This window comes from Lithobates pipiens, unplaced genomic scaffold (assembly GCF_037356315.1).
Source record: "Lithobates pipiens isolate NorthernLeopardFrog02 unplaced genomic scaffold, aLitPip1_a1.2 Scaffold_8, whole genome shotgun sequence".
NCBI classification, from domain to species: Eukaryota; Metazoa; Chordata; class Amphibia; order Anura; family Ranidae; genus Lithobates; species Lithobates pipiens.
The window spans coordinates 536,945,154-536,964,184 of NW_027507903.1; the positions used below are offsets into that span (position 1 = coordinate 536,945,154).

Sequence of the window (19,031 nt, forward strand, 5' to 3'; positions counted from 1 at the left end):
CAATCGTTCGGTGATGCGATGCTTTACCCAAATAAAATTGTTTTTTTTTTTCCCCCCACAAATAGAGCTTTCTTTTGGTGGTATTTGATCACCTCTGCGGTTTTTATTTTTTGGGCTAAAAACAAAAAAAGAGCGTCAATTTTGAAAAAAACAATATTTTTTACTTTCTGCTATAAAACATATCTAATAAAAAAATGTAAACAAATCTCATTTATATTTCAATTTAAACCGATATGTATTCTGCTACATATTTTTCGTAAAAAAAAAAAAAAAGTTATAGCTACAAACGATGGGATATTTTCTATGGAATTTTTATTTATGTATTTTTTTTACTAGTAAAGGCGGCGATCATCGATGTTTAGTGGGACAAATCGGACACCTAACTGACACTTTTGACACTTTTTTGGGAACCAGTGACACTAATACAGTGATTGGTGCTAAAAATATGCATTATTACTGTACTAATGACCCTGGCAGGGAAGGGGTTAACATCAGGGGCGATCAAAGGGTTAAGCGTGTCCCCAGGGGTTGCTTGCTAACTGTGTGGGGGTTGCGCTGACTGGATGAAGATAAAAATCGGTGTTCCTGCTTAGCGGGAACACAAGATCAACATCTTCTTCCCCGTCAGAATGGTGATCTGCCTTGTTTACATAGGCAGATCGCTGTTCTGCCTCTCTGGGGAACGATTGGGGGTGGCCGGCAAACATCGGGTCCGTCAGACCCCACTGATTGGCATCCCCTGTGTCCAATTAGCACAATTGCTATTGCACGAAGTGACGTACAGGCAATAAATATGTAGGCAATCGGCAAGTGGTTACTAAACATATGGATAGATACTAGAAAGAACCTTTAGCTGGCAACTAGAACCAGGATCAAGTGGAGATGATTTTAGTACTTGCACAAAATCTCCTCACAGTTCTTCTATTTAAACAGAATGCAGACTCTCAGCTACAACCACCCTCTCACTTGAGAAAGGGGTCTTTACCACAAAACATTATAATTACCATCTCCGTTGGATCCTGTGTGTCTGCATGCCAGCTAAATGTTCTTTCTGGTATCTATCCATGTGTATCTTGTAGATGGGAGTCTGTTTTTGTCTAGCTAGAGGGGCTGTGGAAAGATCTTGTGCATATACTACAATCACTTCCACCTGATCCTCAGTGTCCACATGCCATCTGAACGTTCTTTCTACTATCTATTAATGCATAATAAGTAGTCTGCTAATTGATGTACTTTTTTCCTTAATCTCCTCCCTGTTCAAATGAAAGTATAGATGGTGCTTGTAGCTGAGAGTCTGCTTCTGGCTAAATGGAGGAATTGTTGGGGAGATCTTGTGCATGTGCTACAATTTATTGTTATTCCTTTATGTGATTCTTCCTTTCATAAATGCATGGAATTTGAAAATCTAGCTGTTTTGACTGTTGCCTATTTTTTTTATCTGGAAAGAAAGTATTAAGCCTTGGTTTTGAAGATGATGCCTGGAGAGTAGAGTAGAGGTAGAAGCCATAGGGGTAGAAGTCTTAGCCCTTGTACACACGGTTGGACATTCCGACGGAAAATGTCCGATCGGACCATGTTGTCGCATAATCTGACTGTGTGTGGGCTCCATCGGACTGTTTCCATTGGAATATCTGACGGACAAAGTTTTACAGCTGGGCTATAAAACTTTCCGACAACATGATCCGATCGGACTTTGTCCGATCGTTTGTAGAGAATTCCGATCGGACAAAGTGCCACGCATGCTCAGATCAAATTCCTAGACCAAAGCTATTGGCTACTAGCCTGAACGTAGTCCCGTCGTAACGAAATAACGCCATCACGTTCTGAACGATCGGATTTTCCGACAACTTTGTCCAACCGTGTGTATGCAACACCAGTTTCGGACAAAATTTGTCGGACAAAATCCGACGGATTTTGTTGTCGGAATGTCCGACTGTGTGTACAAGGGCTTTGATTTTTTATTGCTTAGGAGTACCTTTACACAAATAAATTCAGTCACTTCCTTGATGAACTTCTAAAGGAGTAACCCAAAATTGTATTCATCATCAAAAAGCATGTGTAGATGGCATTTCTTACTAGTATGCTCAACAGACCAAGCTTTTAGCCACAAAATCCTGCGCATGGCCACAGAGATACAGTAAGAGCAAGAAATCTGCTTTTGTCAGACAGGATGCATGGTGCGTGCCAAAGAAAGAGACAGAGTCAGATGAGGGGAACAGTGTCAATATAGCACATGGCTCCGGGACAAGGGAACAGCTATTACCCTGAACGGTGTTCTCTGTCTCCTATATGTAGGCCATCTGTGGAATGTATGCTATTAGGCTGTTTTGGCTCAGCTTTCTTACACCAATTTTAGTGCTTAGAAGCGTTGGAGTTAAAATAGCAGGAGGTGCCATGATAAAGCGAATAACACTTAAATCCTCTGCCTTCTAAGCCACAACGTGTGCTGTGCCTTGCAAATAATGTTGTTTAAAGTATTAAGGTCAAGAACTGGATTCCATGTACAAGGAAGCCCTGTCCTAACTTGACGCTGAGCCTATTCAGATCCAGGCTTCACCCATCATGTTGGGCTCCCCTCAGAACAGGCCTTCTGAGTCTCTGAACTACAGAAATAGACCACAGCCCTGGTCCTGTTTAGCACTTCTTGTCAAGGTGAGCATCCAACCCAGGTTCCAGTGCCCAAAGCAAACATTACAGTCCAGTCCCACATGGTGGTGTCTGTGTATAGTCCCCAAGGTATACACCAAGGGTAACCAATCCAGAAACTGCTAGGTATTGCAAGGCAATGAACAGTCAGATGTTAATAGAAGATTCATAAAAAAAACTGGTGGTTTGAAAAGAAAGTACAGGTCCATCACCTAAGGTAAGGACACAACGTTGGATCCTCACATGGTGGATGGGCTATATGGGTACACTCAGTACTCAGGCAGCCCAATCAAAGGTTTTTTGCCAGTGATCAATCGCTTTAAGCAGCATATAACCACTGGCCTAACTCCTGTGTCCTGTACTGTGCAATTAAGATGATAATGTTGACACCAGGACATCTAAAGCCCTACACCCCCCCCCCCCCCAAAAAAAAAGACAAATTGAATAACTCACTGAACTAAAAATGGTAGAATTGATCTAGCTTGCAAGCTTGGTGGGAATCAGCGCTACCCTTGACTTCATAGAGAGCCAAGAACTGCCCAATGTTCTCTACATGCTTGCTCACCAGTAGTGCTGAGGCAGAAGTTCTAGTATGGTCTCTCACACGAACACTGATCAGGTTCAATTATCTATGTCAGAGAACCTTTCTTAGGAACTGTGCTGTGTAAGAACTAATGTTAAATGATCATGTGGCACTTGCAATACTTCCTACTTTGCAACCTGCACAGAGATCTGAGGCTGTGAGATATGTGTAACAACAGGGTATATTAAATGGAAACTATAAGGCTGAATCCACACCTTTGTGTTGCAGTAACGCACAAGTAAGCATAATGTACCATGCACAAATTATTGTATTGCTGTGCCATTATTATTACATGGTACCCTACCACACCATCATTGCAGCACATTGCAACACATTATGAATAATGCACTACCATGCTTTACCATGTGGGGCATTTTCAGTAAAGCGTCACGTGCCTTTTTGGTGCAATTGGGTGCGTTGGCAGTCATATAAAAACAAATTGACTGCCTTAATCCAACACGTATGCATTGATGTACTGCACAGGAGTGAGGCCAACCTACTGATTTTTCATTCATTTTATAATTAAAGGAAAAATATTTATAAGTTTAAAATTGTAACTTTTATATAATTTCCTTCCACTCGTATAACATCTTTATTTTATAAAAAAAAAAGTTAAAACAGGGCACTCACTTTTTGACTGCCTTCATTTAACTGAGGATCCTCTTGGTGCTCTAGGAACTAACAGAAGAAGGAGGTTTTGTACCTCCTCTGTTTCATTCAGTGGTGTGCTATGAATAGATCTGAATAGCAGGAGACCAATTTACAATAGCTATTCACAGCATATTAGAGAATAGCATACAACTGGAACAGAATATAGGAATAAACCTCGAGATTGGGATTTTAAACATTGTAAAGCCCCGTACACACGAGAGGACTTATGTCCGACAGACTTCCGAAGGAGTTCCGTCGGAGTTCTGCCGGAGTTCTGACAGAGTTCTGACGGACTTTTCGGCTGAGCGGACTTGGCCACACACAATCACACTAAACTCCGACGGATTCGAACGTGATGACGTACGACTGGATTCGAATAAGGAAGTTCATAGCCAGTAGCCAATAGCTGCCCTAGCGTCGGTTTTAGTCCGTCGGAATAGCATACACACGAGCAAATTTTTCAAAGGGACCGGGTCCGGCGGAGTTCCTTCGGAAAAATTTGAAGCATGTTCCATATTCTAAAGTCCTTCGGACTTTGGTGAGTCAAAAGTCCGTTGCAGCCCACACACGATCGAATAGTCTGACGGAATCAGTCCGTCTGACTTTGGATGTTGAAAAGTCCGCTCGTGTGTATGGGGCTTAAGTGTATATGTAGATGTATTTATACATACATGTGATGATTAGAAGATGTATATATGTATGCATGCATGTATGTGCATGTGTATGTATATATATATATATATATATATATATATATATATATATATATATATATATATATATATATATATATGATTTTATACATATTTTGATTTATAATGCAACCATGCTATATCATTTCAGAAGTGATATTAGTCCCTGAAGAAGATTTTGCTTATGCTTGAGCATTTTGAAACGCGTTGGATATCCCCCATCTACCACATATCATCGGAACTCATACTGATGAAGGAACAGCAAGTAGCTGGGAAATATCACTTCAGGATTGTTTGAATCTTATATTTATGTTCATGTGATGTGATACCATTTTTTTATACTATGTTTACATTGAGGATGGTCTTTTTATCAATTCTATTTATATTGAAATAATTATATTTTTTAAATAATACAATTTTCCTTTTTTCAAAATTGCCTTTAAAATCCCAATCTCAAGGTTTATTCCTATATTCTATTTCAAGGGATGGCAATTACATGCATAGCCACATGAGTCTTTAAATTCCAAAATTGGAACAGAATAGACTTGAGTGTACCACTTGCTACATGAAAGTCATAAATATCAAATATATGCAATATTTCATATTTGCCTTTGAAGAAAGTGTGTTTTTTTTTTTTTTTTAGTTGGACACTGGCAAAGCAAGGCTATATAAACTTTAGTCCTGTATACCCCTTGTCACAGATCAGCTGCAGAGCTGGTCTGTGCCTTACCTTTACTGCTGTAGGTTGGCTGGCACCTGTTTTTCTACTAGCTTGTGGCTGCACTCTGCAGCTATGGGTGTTGCCAGCTTCACCTGTTGCTTAATATATCATTCCTTCCTGCTACTTCCTGTCCAGCCCCCCATGTGCCTCGCTATTTAAATTCCACTCACACCAGTTTTAGGTTGCTTGAGCAACACTTGTTCCTGAGCACCATTCCTGTAACCTGCTTAACCTGACTTCTTGTGAACTGATCTCTTGTGTAGTGAACTCGGCTATTTCTCCTGATTACGTTGTCTGCTGCCTGCCCTGACCTCAGCTCACTATCCAGCTCTCCTTTTGCTTCATCCATCCATCCGTGTCTGACTGTGTCTTCTGGTACTCTGCTCGCGAGCAGGGTGAACCTGGGGGTCGTGACCTGGGGTCAGCACATAGCTAAGCCCAAACCCTCATAGGGGGTCCCTGGCAGAATACTGGCTGGCTCTTAGATTCCATGCCCTGGAGGATCCCGTGTCACCTGTTCACCTGTGGGTTCACATCAGTAGCACTGTGACACCCCTTCCTTTTCCAGCATGCTTTTAGTTTTTTTTTTAACTGCCCTTAGATGAATGGGTGACTTCTCTCTGACTTCACTCGCTCTGAGAGTGGCAAACTATTTTTTTTTTTTTGTCAAAACAATTCTAGCATGATTTCTAGCCTCCTCCTTTTGCAGCTTTTTTGATCGGTTGAATCCTCTGGACCCGCCAGAAAGAAGGTGTAGTTCAGCATGTGGAGTTAGCTGCTGGGTCTTGTGCTGTACTTTACCTGCCTGTGCAATACTCCTTAGAAGACCCCTTTGTGGTTGAACTTACTGGTAGGGCCATCATCTGGATGGGGCATGTACCTACAATCCACTCTAAACTGACATGGGAGAAACATGAGTTGCGAGGTAAACCTGAGATTTAGCCCTACCTGGGAGCCCCATGCACTGTTGTGCTCCAGTCCCTTTGGATTAACTAAGGAGCTCTGAATGAAACATTCTTGTGCAGCCAGCGGCAGTGTACAGCCCAGTATCTTTTCAGATTTATCACATCCAGGGATGTGCACGAGAGCCTCAGCTCTCTGGGGACTCTCCCTCCTCATTCGCTGAGACAGCAGTGGGCAGCATTGCCTCCTACTGCTGTTAATCACAACCAGTGAGCCAATGGCTCTGTGTGTTAATGGACACACAGAGCAATGGTTAGGGAGCGAGCCTGCTTGGCAGGAGAGAAGCACTAGGAGCAGGGTGACCCGGGAAGAGGATCAAGGCTGCTCTATGCAAAACCACTGCACAGAGCAGGTAAGTATGACATGCCTTCTTTCTGCTCGGCAGTACTGTGCATGCCATTCTTTCTCCCCGCAGGTTGACCAGCTGCTCCTCCATTCCCTGCCTACCTGGACTCACAGTATAGAGAATTGTCTCTTCTCCTAGTGGTGTTTTGGACTGGCTGTTGTAGGTTGAAAACGCTGGGCATGGACCTCTTGGCTTCCAGGTTCAACAACAAAGATGATAGATTTTTCACCATGACCAGGGATCAACAGACCTTTGCAATGGATGCTCTGGTGATTCAGTGGGATCAGTTTAACCAATTGCCGACCAACTCATGCCTATATATACGTCAGCAGAATGGCTCTCCTGCGCAAACTGACATACCTGTACGTCAGTCTGTGAAAGTAGAATAACGGGCCCGTGCGAGCATGCCGCAGGAGGGTAGTCCCCCTGTCAGAACACAATAGCTCAGCAGGGGAGATCACTTTACTAACATCAGATGTTAGTACAGGATCGTCTCCTGAGCTCCTCCTTTTTTTTTCACTGGGGTGATCGAAAAAAAAAAAACCTGATAGTGTGTACCAGGGTTTAGAGTGTCTCCACCCGGGATAGAGGAGCAAAAGAGACACCTTTGGACATCTTCCTGCTTTGCAGTGCTATACAGGGGTTATGCTTTTCCTTCTCCCTGGAAGTAAATGAATCCAGCTAAAGTGGCTGTTGAGCAGAGGTTGAATGAGGCTGAGACAAATACTGAGCCATCTCTAAAACATAATCTACAAATCACATTATCTGATAAAAAGAAATCTTAGTTACATAAAAAATGAAAGTGTGAAAGTTACATTTAAAAAGTCACTTATGGTAAAAACTGCAATATTACCTTAAAATATCCACTTGAAATATGTTACACTTTCCCTATAAAATGTTGGGGCTGCTGATCAGTTAATGTTTTTAATGACAGGTAAGCTATTATGGGAATATAAACATACTCAGGGACGTAAAGGCACAGCAGATAAAATTGTAAGAAAAAGAAGATATTGCCATCCAGTAGGGTGGGGTTTTTTAAAGGATTGGTCTAATTAAATACGGTTTGGGAGCAACACACTGTGTTATATATAGAATGATGAGTTCTAGTGCCACTGCAGCACCTGCTTTCAAAAGAAGCGCAAGGGGAGGGTGAGCAGCATAAATTGTGCAGGAGTGGGGGACAGAATGTGCACAGGAAGAGAACAGAGGGGTGTACATGTCAGAATGGTGATACACCAAGAGGTGTGTATTTGTTTGAGGAACAGCACAGTGCTACAGTACATGATGGAATTGACAAAGAGGTGGGTGTAAGATCAGCACAGACCTCTGAGAGGAGGATGCAAGATATATCAGAACTGATGGCAGTGTGTATGAGTGTGCGATTACTAATTCAGAAGGATGAAAATGCAGTGGAAGAGGTGGTGGATTCTGGACATTGACGGGTGTGGGGTAGTTTGAATTGTTCCAGCTGGGTAGATTGGTGGGACTGCTGCGTGCGAGGTCAGCACAAGAATAGCAGAGGTGGCTGCAGGGGAGGATAGAGATGTAGTGTATGGCAGCAACACTCATGTCTTGTCTTCATCTAACGCCCACAGAGCTGTAACACCAAACACAGCCTGGTGTATTTATAGGCTGCATTCCCCCCTCCTCTGTGCCTGCACCAAAATCCTTTGCAGAAAAAGCAGAATGGAGAACTCAGTTATTCCACCAACTATTCAATATAGCTTCCTTTGGTATCATACAGGCATTGTCGGATGCGCAATGTCCATTGGAAAAAAACCTTAACAAACGCTAGGTTTCTTCTCTTACAGATAGATGTACAGTCAGCCTTGGGCACAGAGATAGCTGTCTGTATTTGTCACTGTAAGATATACTTGAACCTTCCCCCCAGTAGGAATGGCACATTCAAATTCAAGGTTAGCCATAGACAGACAGATCATTTTCTGAGTTATCAACCTGTCTTCATATGTATTTGTACACTGCCAGGATGCTTCTGGCTAATTTCTATGATTTATTTGACAAACAAATGAAAAAATAAATACAGTTTCTCTTTAGAACAGGGAATGATTAGTTACTGTACCAAATGCACAGAGGCCTTGTAATATGTGGGAACATTTCTGCATGCAGAAACATTTCATTTTATAAGGTAAACATTGGTTGCATTTGGCCTCTAGTTATCTCGTCATTGGCAAAAGCACTGGTCATGTCTGTCACATCTCATTTTTAAAGTCATGAGAATGACAAAACATTAAAAACTACTGACTGTGACTGTAAGGTCTCATGCACGCTGGACGTTTTTTGACATTTTTACAGCAGCTATTTTTGGCTGTAGATGTTTTTTCTACAGTCATTAAACTCTCCATCATGTTATCCTATGTTGTCCATGCACACATAGGCTGTTATCGGCAGTTTTGTTTTTTGAGCAGTAAAAAAAACTCCAAAACTAGTGAGTTCTGAGAGACGTTTTTCAGCTGTAAAAACTTTCTAACCCTGATAAACACTAATAAATGTTGATAAATGCTCCAAAACGTCGCTCGCCAGTATTTTTTTTAAAATTTTTGATCCATTGAAAAAAACATAAAAAAATTCTTAAAAAAAATGAAAGTTGAAAAACTTACTGCAAAGCTACTGCCATTTTTATAATGTTATTTTAATGTCCAGTGTGCATGAGGCCTAAAATCCAAGTTAACATGTGACTTTTGTAACAGTGCTGTGACTATAACTCTATAACTGATTTTAAAATAATTGACGTTAAAGTTGACCTCTTTGCTGATGATACAACATTATGAAGAAATATTAAGCCTCTGCATAATAGCATGCTTACAGCTAGATAACTGATAAAATGGCAACATGAGCAGTTCAATAATAAAAATATGAAAAATATAAGGTTATTTACTTAAGCTGTTGTATCAGCTCTGCCCCCTGTACATTAAAGTATAAATAAATTATAAAAAATTAACCTTGCACAACTTCTAAAATGTTTTTCTTTTTTAAACCATATATAAAAACAGTTATAAAGATAGTAAAACTGCTCTCCAAGTGTAGGGGTACCCTAAACTGGAAAATAATAACATTATTATTTTTATTGTTAAAAGTATAACTAAAGGCAAAACTTTTTCTTTAGTTTTAGAGTGGAGAGGGATTAGAACACTTGTCAGTTTTTATTGCAGTCTTTGCCCCTGTTAAGGATATTTACACTCTCTATTTGTCCTGTTTACCTTTATCATTTAAAGTGAAAGTAAAAGGAAAAATCCTAAATCTTGGGGTTGTCCTCAGAAAAGTAAGCCCTTATACACATCGGACATTCTGACAACCAAATCCGTTGAATTTTGTCCGACGGATTTTGTCCGAAACTGTTGCATACACACGGTCGGACAAAGTTGTCGGAAAATCCGAATGTACATAACGTGATGACGTTATTTCGTTACGACGGGACTACGTTCAGGCTAGTAGCCAATAGCTTTGGTCTAGGAATGTGATCTGAGCATGCGTGGCACTTTGTCCGTCGGAGTAGGCTACACATGATCGGAGTATGTCCGATCGGAGCATTTTGTCTGAAAATTTTACGGACAAGTTGGAAAACTTGGTCCATCGGATACTCCGACGGAAACAGTCCGATGGAGACCACACACAGTCGGATTATCCGACAAAACGGTCCAATAGGACACATTCCATCGGAATCTCCGACCGTGTGTACAAGGGCTTAGAGAGGGGAAATCTTCCAATGCGGACACTAGTTCTGGTGACCTGCGGGTCCCCAAGGAATTCCCTTAATTTGCAGATATTTTCTCTCACTTCCTTTTTGGCTATTGGATAGGAAGTGAAGGTAAATCTCCGCAATGGAAAACAGATAGCGAAAATAAATCTGACAAGGGTTATAACCCTCCCTTGCTCTATCCAAAATAAAAAATAAAATATTGCCTATAGTTCTACTTTAAATCAAAAAAACATAGGGAATGGAACACAGAGCTGGAGAAGGACTTGGGGATACTGGTTAACAGTAAGCTAAACAGCAGCATTCAATGCCATGCAAAAGCTGTAAAGGCAGACAAAGGAAGTATAAATAGGAGAAAACAACATGTGATGCTAGAACAATTTTCTTGCCCCATGAAAACCACTTAAAGGGCCACATACTGAATATGGGGTATACAACATACTTTTGGGCATGACTTTGTAGGAGGGAAGTATGAATTTTAAAGCTGGGCAACAGAACTTATGTGAAGGATAGCAAATCTTACTTCATGAAAATATTCTTTATAGTTAAAGTGGTTAAGTTGAAGAGTGCCTAACTCACATAAGGTAGCAATAGTAAAATCAGTAATGTAATAATGTAACTACTGAAGGAAAACAGGAAATATGTTGATCTAGGGAAGTTATCAGACTGTCCTAGTGTGGTCACAGTTTCTCCAAAGGTTTCCTTATGCCTTCCTTTTGGATCCTAACAGTTGGTGCTGTGAAAAGCAGATATTTACATGTCTTTTTATTTTTTGCTAAATTAGAATATATTCTGTTTTTTAATAACCCTCATAAACTATACAAACTGAAGGTCATATAAATGAACTTCTCCACAATGTAGCACAAGTTTAAACCTTACGTTTCCCTGATAGTCTCTGTCCACAATATGCACAAGCATGTTCTCAATATGCTTTGGCATGGGACTTTTTGATTGTTGTGATATGGAAATAGGTCAAAAAGCCCCCAGTGACCAATATAAACTTCCACTAATACATCACCACAATGCCTGCTTAAAACTTACCCTCAGCGCCATCATTTTTCCATTTTTACAATGACTCTGTCAAGTTGCTCATTCTCTTTAAAGTCCACCTCTGATCCACTTATACTTACCCTCTCCACAATCTCAAATTCTTTTGTTGCTCTTCAGTCCTAACCTTGTGCACATTTCTTGATGGATAGCGTCAAAGCATGCACAGGATATGTTATGTCACCCCTTGTGACAGTATTTAGGACTAGCCATTGGCCACTGAGACCCAAGCACTGAATCATGGGAAGAGGTCATAGGCTCCCTCATGCCCGGATTCACTGGCTATTTTTTAGTGACTCCGATGGAGTGGTGGGGGATTCTGGTGAAGGTGAATATAGATGGGTTTTAAAATGTCTCTTTAAGTGTATTGCTAGATTTTCTAAAAAAACATACAAAAGTTACAGCAGTTCAACCAGCAGGTTGAACGGAAAAAAATGACTTGCTTCCCCTATCCACACATCTATGTGGATGGGGGAATCCTTCTTGCTGAGGTATTGTATTCTGGTGGTTGTACAGATATCAGTCGGTAGACTGCCTTCTTTACAACCAGTCTGCCCCATACATGGATCGAAATTCAACTGATCCCTGCTAAACCGGACACATTTTGATCAATGTATGGCTGGCCTAACTGGCTGGATCACCAGATGAAAATGATAGAAACAAAGCCTTAATAAGAAAACAAATGCAACCATAACATCTGAGAATTGGTAAGCTGAAATATTATAAATTTATAAATGTATTTAGTTTGTTTTTTGTGTTTAATACAGCTGTACACATTTTCAAGTAAGTTTGGCATGAAAGAAACATGTATCATTCTGAATATAGTAGTAGCCAAACTTTTTATTCTGAACATAGTAGTAGACAATTTTGTTTCTGAACACAGTAGTTACCTGGCTCGTATGATGAGGCAGGACATACATGATTCAATTCAACCAGTAAGTTCCACAGAAAATTAATCAATTCCCCCATCCATACATTCGAGGTGGCTGAGGGAATCTCTCCCACAGAGCTATTGTATTCTGACGATGGGGAGAGTTCCTTGATGTTAAAATACACTCATCAGCACAGCCGGTGTCACTGAATGACTAAGTATTTTCCAACAGGCTGGTTGTACAGAAGTCAATTGATAGAATGACTTCTGTACAACCAGCCTGCCCATAGATGGATCGAAATAGGGCCAGTCCCTGCTGAACTGGCCAAATTTTGATCCATCTATGGCTAGCTTTACTTTTTGCTGTTAATACTTTCAGTCACTGACTTGGAACGAGCATACAAATAAGGAATTCTGACTACATTGCCTATTAGCATGCTTGCTCCAGTCAATGACTCTTAGGCCGCGTACACACGCGCGGACTGTTTGCCCAACCTTGTTCGTCAAACAGTTTCGGCAAACAGTCCGCTCAAAATTTGCATGAGCGGACTTGCCCACACACGAGCGGACTGTTTGACGAACAAGGTTGGGCAAACAGTTCGCTCAACTTTTGAAATGAACGGACTCGCCCACGTAAGGAGGAGGCAAATCCGTCCATTTCGAGCGCGTGTACAGGTAGGCGGGGCCCGCGAAGGAGACTTCGCGGGCTCCGCCGCCTGGAATGGGCTTAAAGGGGAACCCCAACGCCGAAAAAAATCGGCGTGGGGGTTCCCCCAAAGTCCACACCAGACCCTTGTCCGAGCACGCTACCCGGCCGGCCAGCAAAGGGGGGCGAGCGAGCGCGCCCCCCCTCCTGAGCCGTACCAGGCCGCGTGCCCTCAACATGGGGGGTGCCTTGGGGAAGGGGGGGCCGCGCGGCCCCCCCACCCCAAAGCACCTTGTCCCCATGTTGATGAGGACAAGGGCCTCTTCCCGACAACCCTGGCCGTTGGTTGTCGGGGTCTGCGGGCGGGGGGCTTATCGGAATCCGGGAGCCCCCTTTAAGAAGGGGGCCCCCGGATACCGGCCCCCCACCCTATGTGAATGAGTATGGGGTACAATGTACCCCTACCCATTCACCTGTGAAATAAAGTACAAAAAAAAACACAACACAGGGGAAAAAATATTTTATTGCACAGCTCCGGGGGTCTTCCGTCTTCGGGGGTCTTCTCGCCGGACTCCTCCGCTATGTGTGTGTAGCTCTTTTACTAGCGGAGGAGTCCGGCTTTCTTCCTCCCCGCCGCCGGCCTCTTCTCCCGACTTCGGGGGTCTTGTCCCCCTCTTCGGTTCTTCTGCCGGGCCACCGCGCCTTCTTCTAGCTCTTTTACAGGCGGTGGCCCGGTCTTCTGTCGCCGCTGCCTTCCGTTCTTCTGTCGCCGCCTTCGGTTCTTCTGCCGGGCCACCGCGCCTTCTTGTAGCTCTTTTACAGGCGGTGGCCCGGTCTTCTGTCGCCGCTGTCGCTGTCGCCGCCTTCCGTTCTTGTTCTTCTTCTTCTTCTCCAGGCGATGTTGACACGTCGCTCCCTCCGGCCGGAATGCCAGAGCCGCGCTGTGCGGTCACTTATATAGTGACAATGGGGCGGTGTCACATGGTATATGTCACATGGGTTGGTCACATGGGTTGATGTCACATGGGGACTATGACATCGTAAGGGGGCGGGGTCACCATGTGACCAACCCATGTGACATATACCATGTGACACCGCCCCATTGTCACTATATAAGTGGCAGCGGAGCGTGTCCCTGGCATTCCGGCCGGAGGGAGCGACGTGTCAACATCGCCTGGAGAAGAAGAAGAAGAACAAGAACGGAAGGCGGCGACAGCGACAGCGGCGACAGAAGACCGGGCCACCGCCTGTAAAAGAGCTACAAGAAGGCGCGGTGGCCCGGCAGAAGAACCGAAGGCGGCGACAGAAGAACGGAAGGCAGCGGCGACAGAAGACCGGGCCACCGCCTGTAAAAGAGCTAGAAGAAGGCGCGGTGGCCCGGCAGAAGAACCGAAGAGGGGGACAAGACCCCCGAAGTCGGGAGAAGAGGCCGGCGGCGGGGAGGAAGAAAGCCGGACTCCTCCGCTAGTAAAAGAGCTACACACACATAGCGGAGGAGTCCGGCGAGAAGACCCCCGAAGACGGAAGACCCCCGGAGCTGTGCAATAAAATATTTTTTCCCCTGTGTTGTGTTTTTTTTTGTACTTTATTTCACAGGTGAATGGGTAGGGGTACATTGTACCCCATACTCATTCACATAGGGTGGGGGGCCGGTATCCGGGGGCCCCCTTCTTAAAGGGGGCTCCCGGATTCCGATAAGCCCCCCGCCCGCAGACCCCGACAACCAACGGCCAGGGTTGTCGGGAAGAGGCCCTTGTCCTCATCAACATGGGGACAAGGTGCTTTGGGGTGGGGGGGCCGCGCGGCCCCCCCTTCCCCAAGGCACCCCCCATGTTGAGGGCACGCGGCCTGGTACGGCTCAGGAGGGGGGGCGCGCTCGCCCCCCTTTCCTGGCCGGCCGGGTAGCGTGCTCGGACAAGGGTCTGGTGTGGACTTTGGGGGAACCCCCACGCCGATTTTTTTCGGCGTTGGGGTTCCCCTTTAAGCCCATTCCAGGCGGCGGAGCCCGCGACGTCTCCTTCGCGGGCCCCGCCTACCTGTACACGCGCTCGAAATGGGCGGACTTTCCGAGAGGGAACAGTCCGCTCATTTCGAAAGTAAAGCGGACAGGCCCACACACGGGCGGACTGTTCGCTCAAACACAGTTTCAGCGGACAGTTTTTCGGAATTTCCGAAAGACTTTGTCCGTCCAACTGTCCGCTGAAACTGTCCGCTGAAAGCCCACACACGAGCGGACTGTCCGCCCAAACACTGTTCAGCGGACAAGGTTGGGCGAACAGTCCGCCCGTGTGTACGCGGCCTTAATGTTTGAACACAAAGTTTAGGACAAAAACCAAACTAGAATTTTAAAGGACATCAACAAGGTAAGCCCTTATATTATTTATACTGTATGTCAGATTTACTATAATGTTCTATAGAATCCCTAATCTAGGCATAAAAACAGTGCTGTCTATTACATGTATAAAATGCTATAGCAACCCAATTAGTCTTTAAAATGTACTCTTCTAAACTATTTTGTTCTACTCAAGTCAGTGAAATCTAGAAGCATCTTTGAATATTATTGTTAACATTTTTATATTTCCTCCCCTTTATTTTAAAATAATAAGACAGCAATGTACTTACAGGTCGAAAATTAGATAGTGGAAACCCTCTTCTGATATACTGTCATGGAGGCGTACTGCACAAAAAAAAAACAAAAAAAAAACACACATTTGAACATCAGTTTCAAGCATCAAATAGACCAATTAGTGAAAACCCAATGCAGTAGTAGAGAATACTGCCAATATTTTAAAATCAGAAAGCCTGCTCTCTTTACTTTAACCTTATTTTTAATATATCTTCTATATTCTCATGGGGTCGGGCCAAACAGGGTTTTCACACTGCTTTTTTATTCAGCTTTTTTCAAAACTATTTTCAGATCACAATGTCTATAATTGGAGATTATCTTGTCAGTTTTTAAAGCGGAGGTCCGCCCACCGCTGCAAGAATTAAAAACCAGAAGCTACACATACTGCACATGCTGGCTTTTAATAATAGGACACTTACCTGTCCTGGAGTCCAGCGATGTCAGCCCCACAGCTGATGTTTCCATCATCTGTCGGGTGCATGCCACCACCATTGCGGGTAAGGGAACCTGGCAGTGTAGCCTTACGGCTTCACGCCGGGAACCCTACTGCACATTCACAAAGCTCTGCTCCTCTTTACTACTGGCCCGGCGACAGGAGGAAGAGGAGGGAGCCGAGCCGTGACATCAATATACGCGGCTAAGGTATCCTGTCCCCCCCCCCCCCCCAAAAGGTGCCAATTGTGGGAGGAGGAGGAAATAAATGAGAGGAAGTTCCACTTTTGGGTGGAACTCCCCTTTAAAGTCTATGTCTAGCCAAAGAAAGACTATCAGGAATGTATTTCTGTCGGTGTCCCTTTTGCAAATTCTACCTAATTTTCTTTCTTGTCAGACTGTTGTCAGCAGGACAAGATTTGAAGGGAAATCCCTCTAAAGCCCCATACGCACAATCAGAAATTCTGCCAAGGTTCTTTATTTTTCAGTCGGAATAAGTTACGATCGGAAATTCTGATCTTCTGTAAAAATTCCGGCTCACAAAATTCCTACGCATGCTCGGAAACAATTCGACGCATGCTTGGAACCATTGAGCTTAATTTTCTTGGCTCATCGTAGTGTTGTATGTCACTGTGTTCTTGGCGGTCGAAAGTTCAGGGAACTTTTGTGTGACCATGTGTATGCTTGAGTGGAATTTCGTCTGAAAAACCATCCAAGTTTTTTTCGATAAATGTGCAAGTTCACTTTTGTTCCACTTCCATCCATACCCTCTTTGCAGAAGTCTCTAAAATAAATGCAGGTCTCGGATGCAGTCAAGCAGCATACCTGTGTCTGGAAATGTTCACACCTTCTGGCTCCAGTATACTCAAATGTCCATTCTTGTGTCTATGGTCATGCACAAGGCTGTGAATTGAACAATATTGCCACATTTCTAGCTTTACCATGCACCTGGGATGACTGTTATTCTATATGTTCAGACCCATTGCTTAGGCAAAACAAGAGTACAGATTTCAGAGTATGTCAGACCTGGAGATTGTACATATATTGGTAGAAATGTTGCTTGCCTGCATCTGTTTTCAGTATTTCTGTTATGTTGAAGGCTGGCCGCAGGCCAGCCTGTATTTGTAGGAGGAGCCTGAGAGTGCTATTTAAGCCTCCTCCTCTGTCAGGGCCAGTGTCGTTAGGGTTTCTGAGTAGGCACACTTCAGGCCTTGGTTCTTAGGAGTATCGCATTTCCCGCTATTCAGTCTCAGAGTTTCTCAGAGGGGCATTGTTCACTCATGGCATACTCTGGTAGTCGTTCGTCTTTGTTGATTGTCATGTCCCATCGTGTCTGTGTCATGTTTGTACCTGGGTCAGGTAGCTAGGGCTCACACGTCAGGATCTGTCACGTCTATGGATCCATACGGGCTGAGGTTTTCGTTTATTAATTGATTGTTGTCCTCAATCTTCTCGCCCGTATACCATACGTCATACGTTGCATGTTCATTCGCCACATCTATACGACTACCCACCATGGCCTGTGGGTACACTAGCCCTGATGCCTGTCTCTGCACTGCAGGTTACTCGGGCTCACTTACCACTTGCATGTTGGGTGGGGGGGGGGGGGGGGGTCCGTCCGTCAGGTTCTTTTAAGTGCAGTGGTCTTGACTTTTCTGCTCATGTTTCATTCTTAGTTAGGCAGGGGGGTATTGTTGTTCTCATGTCTGGTTGTCTGTCATTTCTCTAGTTTGTGTGTCAGGTTGGGCCGTCTTGGCATCCATACCGATATCATCCGTGCTTGCTATCACTTCCTTCAGCCCGGCCGTTGTTGGGGGCTAGTTGATTGGTGCTGATGTCTTTTCACCACTGGGCTCACCCTTGGGTCAGAAGCAGTCAATAATTTTTTACTTCAGTTGATGTCGTGTTGTGTTGAGGCCCTGGTTACTGCCCAGGGATGTATAGTCTCTCTCAGGGCGTTTGTTAAGCCACGTCCCCGTGACGGTCCTTGAGGGCTAGGTTGGGCAGATGTCACAATGGTTTTGGATTCCACTCTTGGCTCTGATCTTGTTTGAACTTATTGCCTGGAGTTCCACTTAGGGACATCAGTCCAGTCGTCTTTTCCGATCCCCAGCTTGTTCCAAGTAGGGGGGGCTTGGGTATGTCTATTATGCCATAGGGACCATTTCCGCAGGAGGGAGTTTGGCCCTCCTTGGTTCAGGTTTCTGTCCCAGCTGTTGGGTTCAGGTTGTAGCATGACCCAATCGTATCCGTTGGGACCTGGGTCCTGCGTCCGGTTTGATTTCTCCAGGTTGACAGTATTATTGCCATGGTGCATGGGCCTTATCTGCTTACTCCATCACATCCATCAGGTTTCCAGCTTTTCGCACTGCTGCTAGTGGTCTTTTTGCCACTCACCCTCTTGGGGGGGTATGTCTCTGGGCTATTTCATTGGTGTTCATTGGGGTAGTTCATCATCTTTTGCAGGGGTTTCCTTGGGCCAGGCCTTGTTCCTTTCCCCTCGCGTATCCTCTCATTTCACAAGCAGTTCATTCTCGGGTCTGGATGTCACGGGCATCCGGCTCAATTCAATCTTTCAGGGGATGTTCAGTTGGGTTTAGGGTAGTGTCACAGGTTCGATAGGGGGTTCCTTCTCATCGCCAAGTCAGGAGTCGGTGTGTTCTTTTGCCATTGCGAACCCTTTCCGGTTACTTGCTGGATACGTACTGCTGCCGTCCGGGGGCACACCTTTATCCTTGATGGTTCATTACCTTCCCTTCTTCACCTAAATTTTGTGTCTTTTTGCCCTCTTCTCAGGCATACTGACCAGCTAGGCCAAGGCACACTTCAGGCCTTGGTTCTTAGGAGTATCGCATTTCCCGCTTGAAGACTCTGACTACAAGTTGAAGGCTGGCCGCAGGCCAGCCTGTATTTGTAGGAGGAGCCTGAGAGGGCTATTTAAGCCTCCTCCTCTGTCAGGGCGAGTGTCGTTAGGGTTTCTGAGTTCCCACCCACCCGTTCCCCAGTTTCATACATTCTCATAGTATTTTGTTCTTATTCTTACATTCGGGGTATGCCCTCTTCTCAGGCATACTGACCAGCTAGGCCAAGGC

General features: G+C 44.3%; 1 protein-coding gene across 31 annotated transcripts in view; it reads right to left on the minus strand.

The window, feature by feature from the left end:
• The window catches only part of CAMK2B (calcium/calmodulin dependent protein kinase II beta), a 264,424-nt gene that overhangs the window by 121,394 nt on the left and 123,999 nt on the right, over window positions 1-19,031 (minus strand). For all 31 annotated transcript variants that reach the window (XM_077469607.1, XM_077469600.1, XM_077469603.1 and 28 more), the window contains exon 4: window positions 15,504-15,558. In XM_077469607.1, the coding sequence (XP_077325733.1) occupies window positions 15,504-15,558 (55 nt within the window). The remainder of the gene's footprint in view (window positions 1-15,503; window positions 15,559-19,031) is intronic.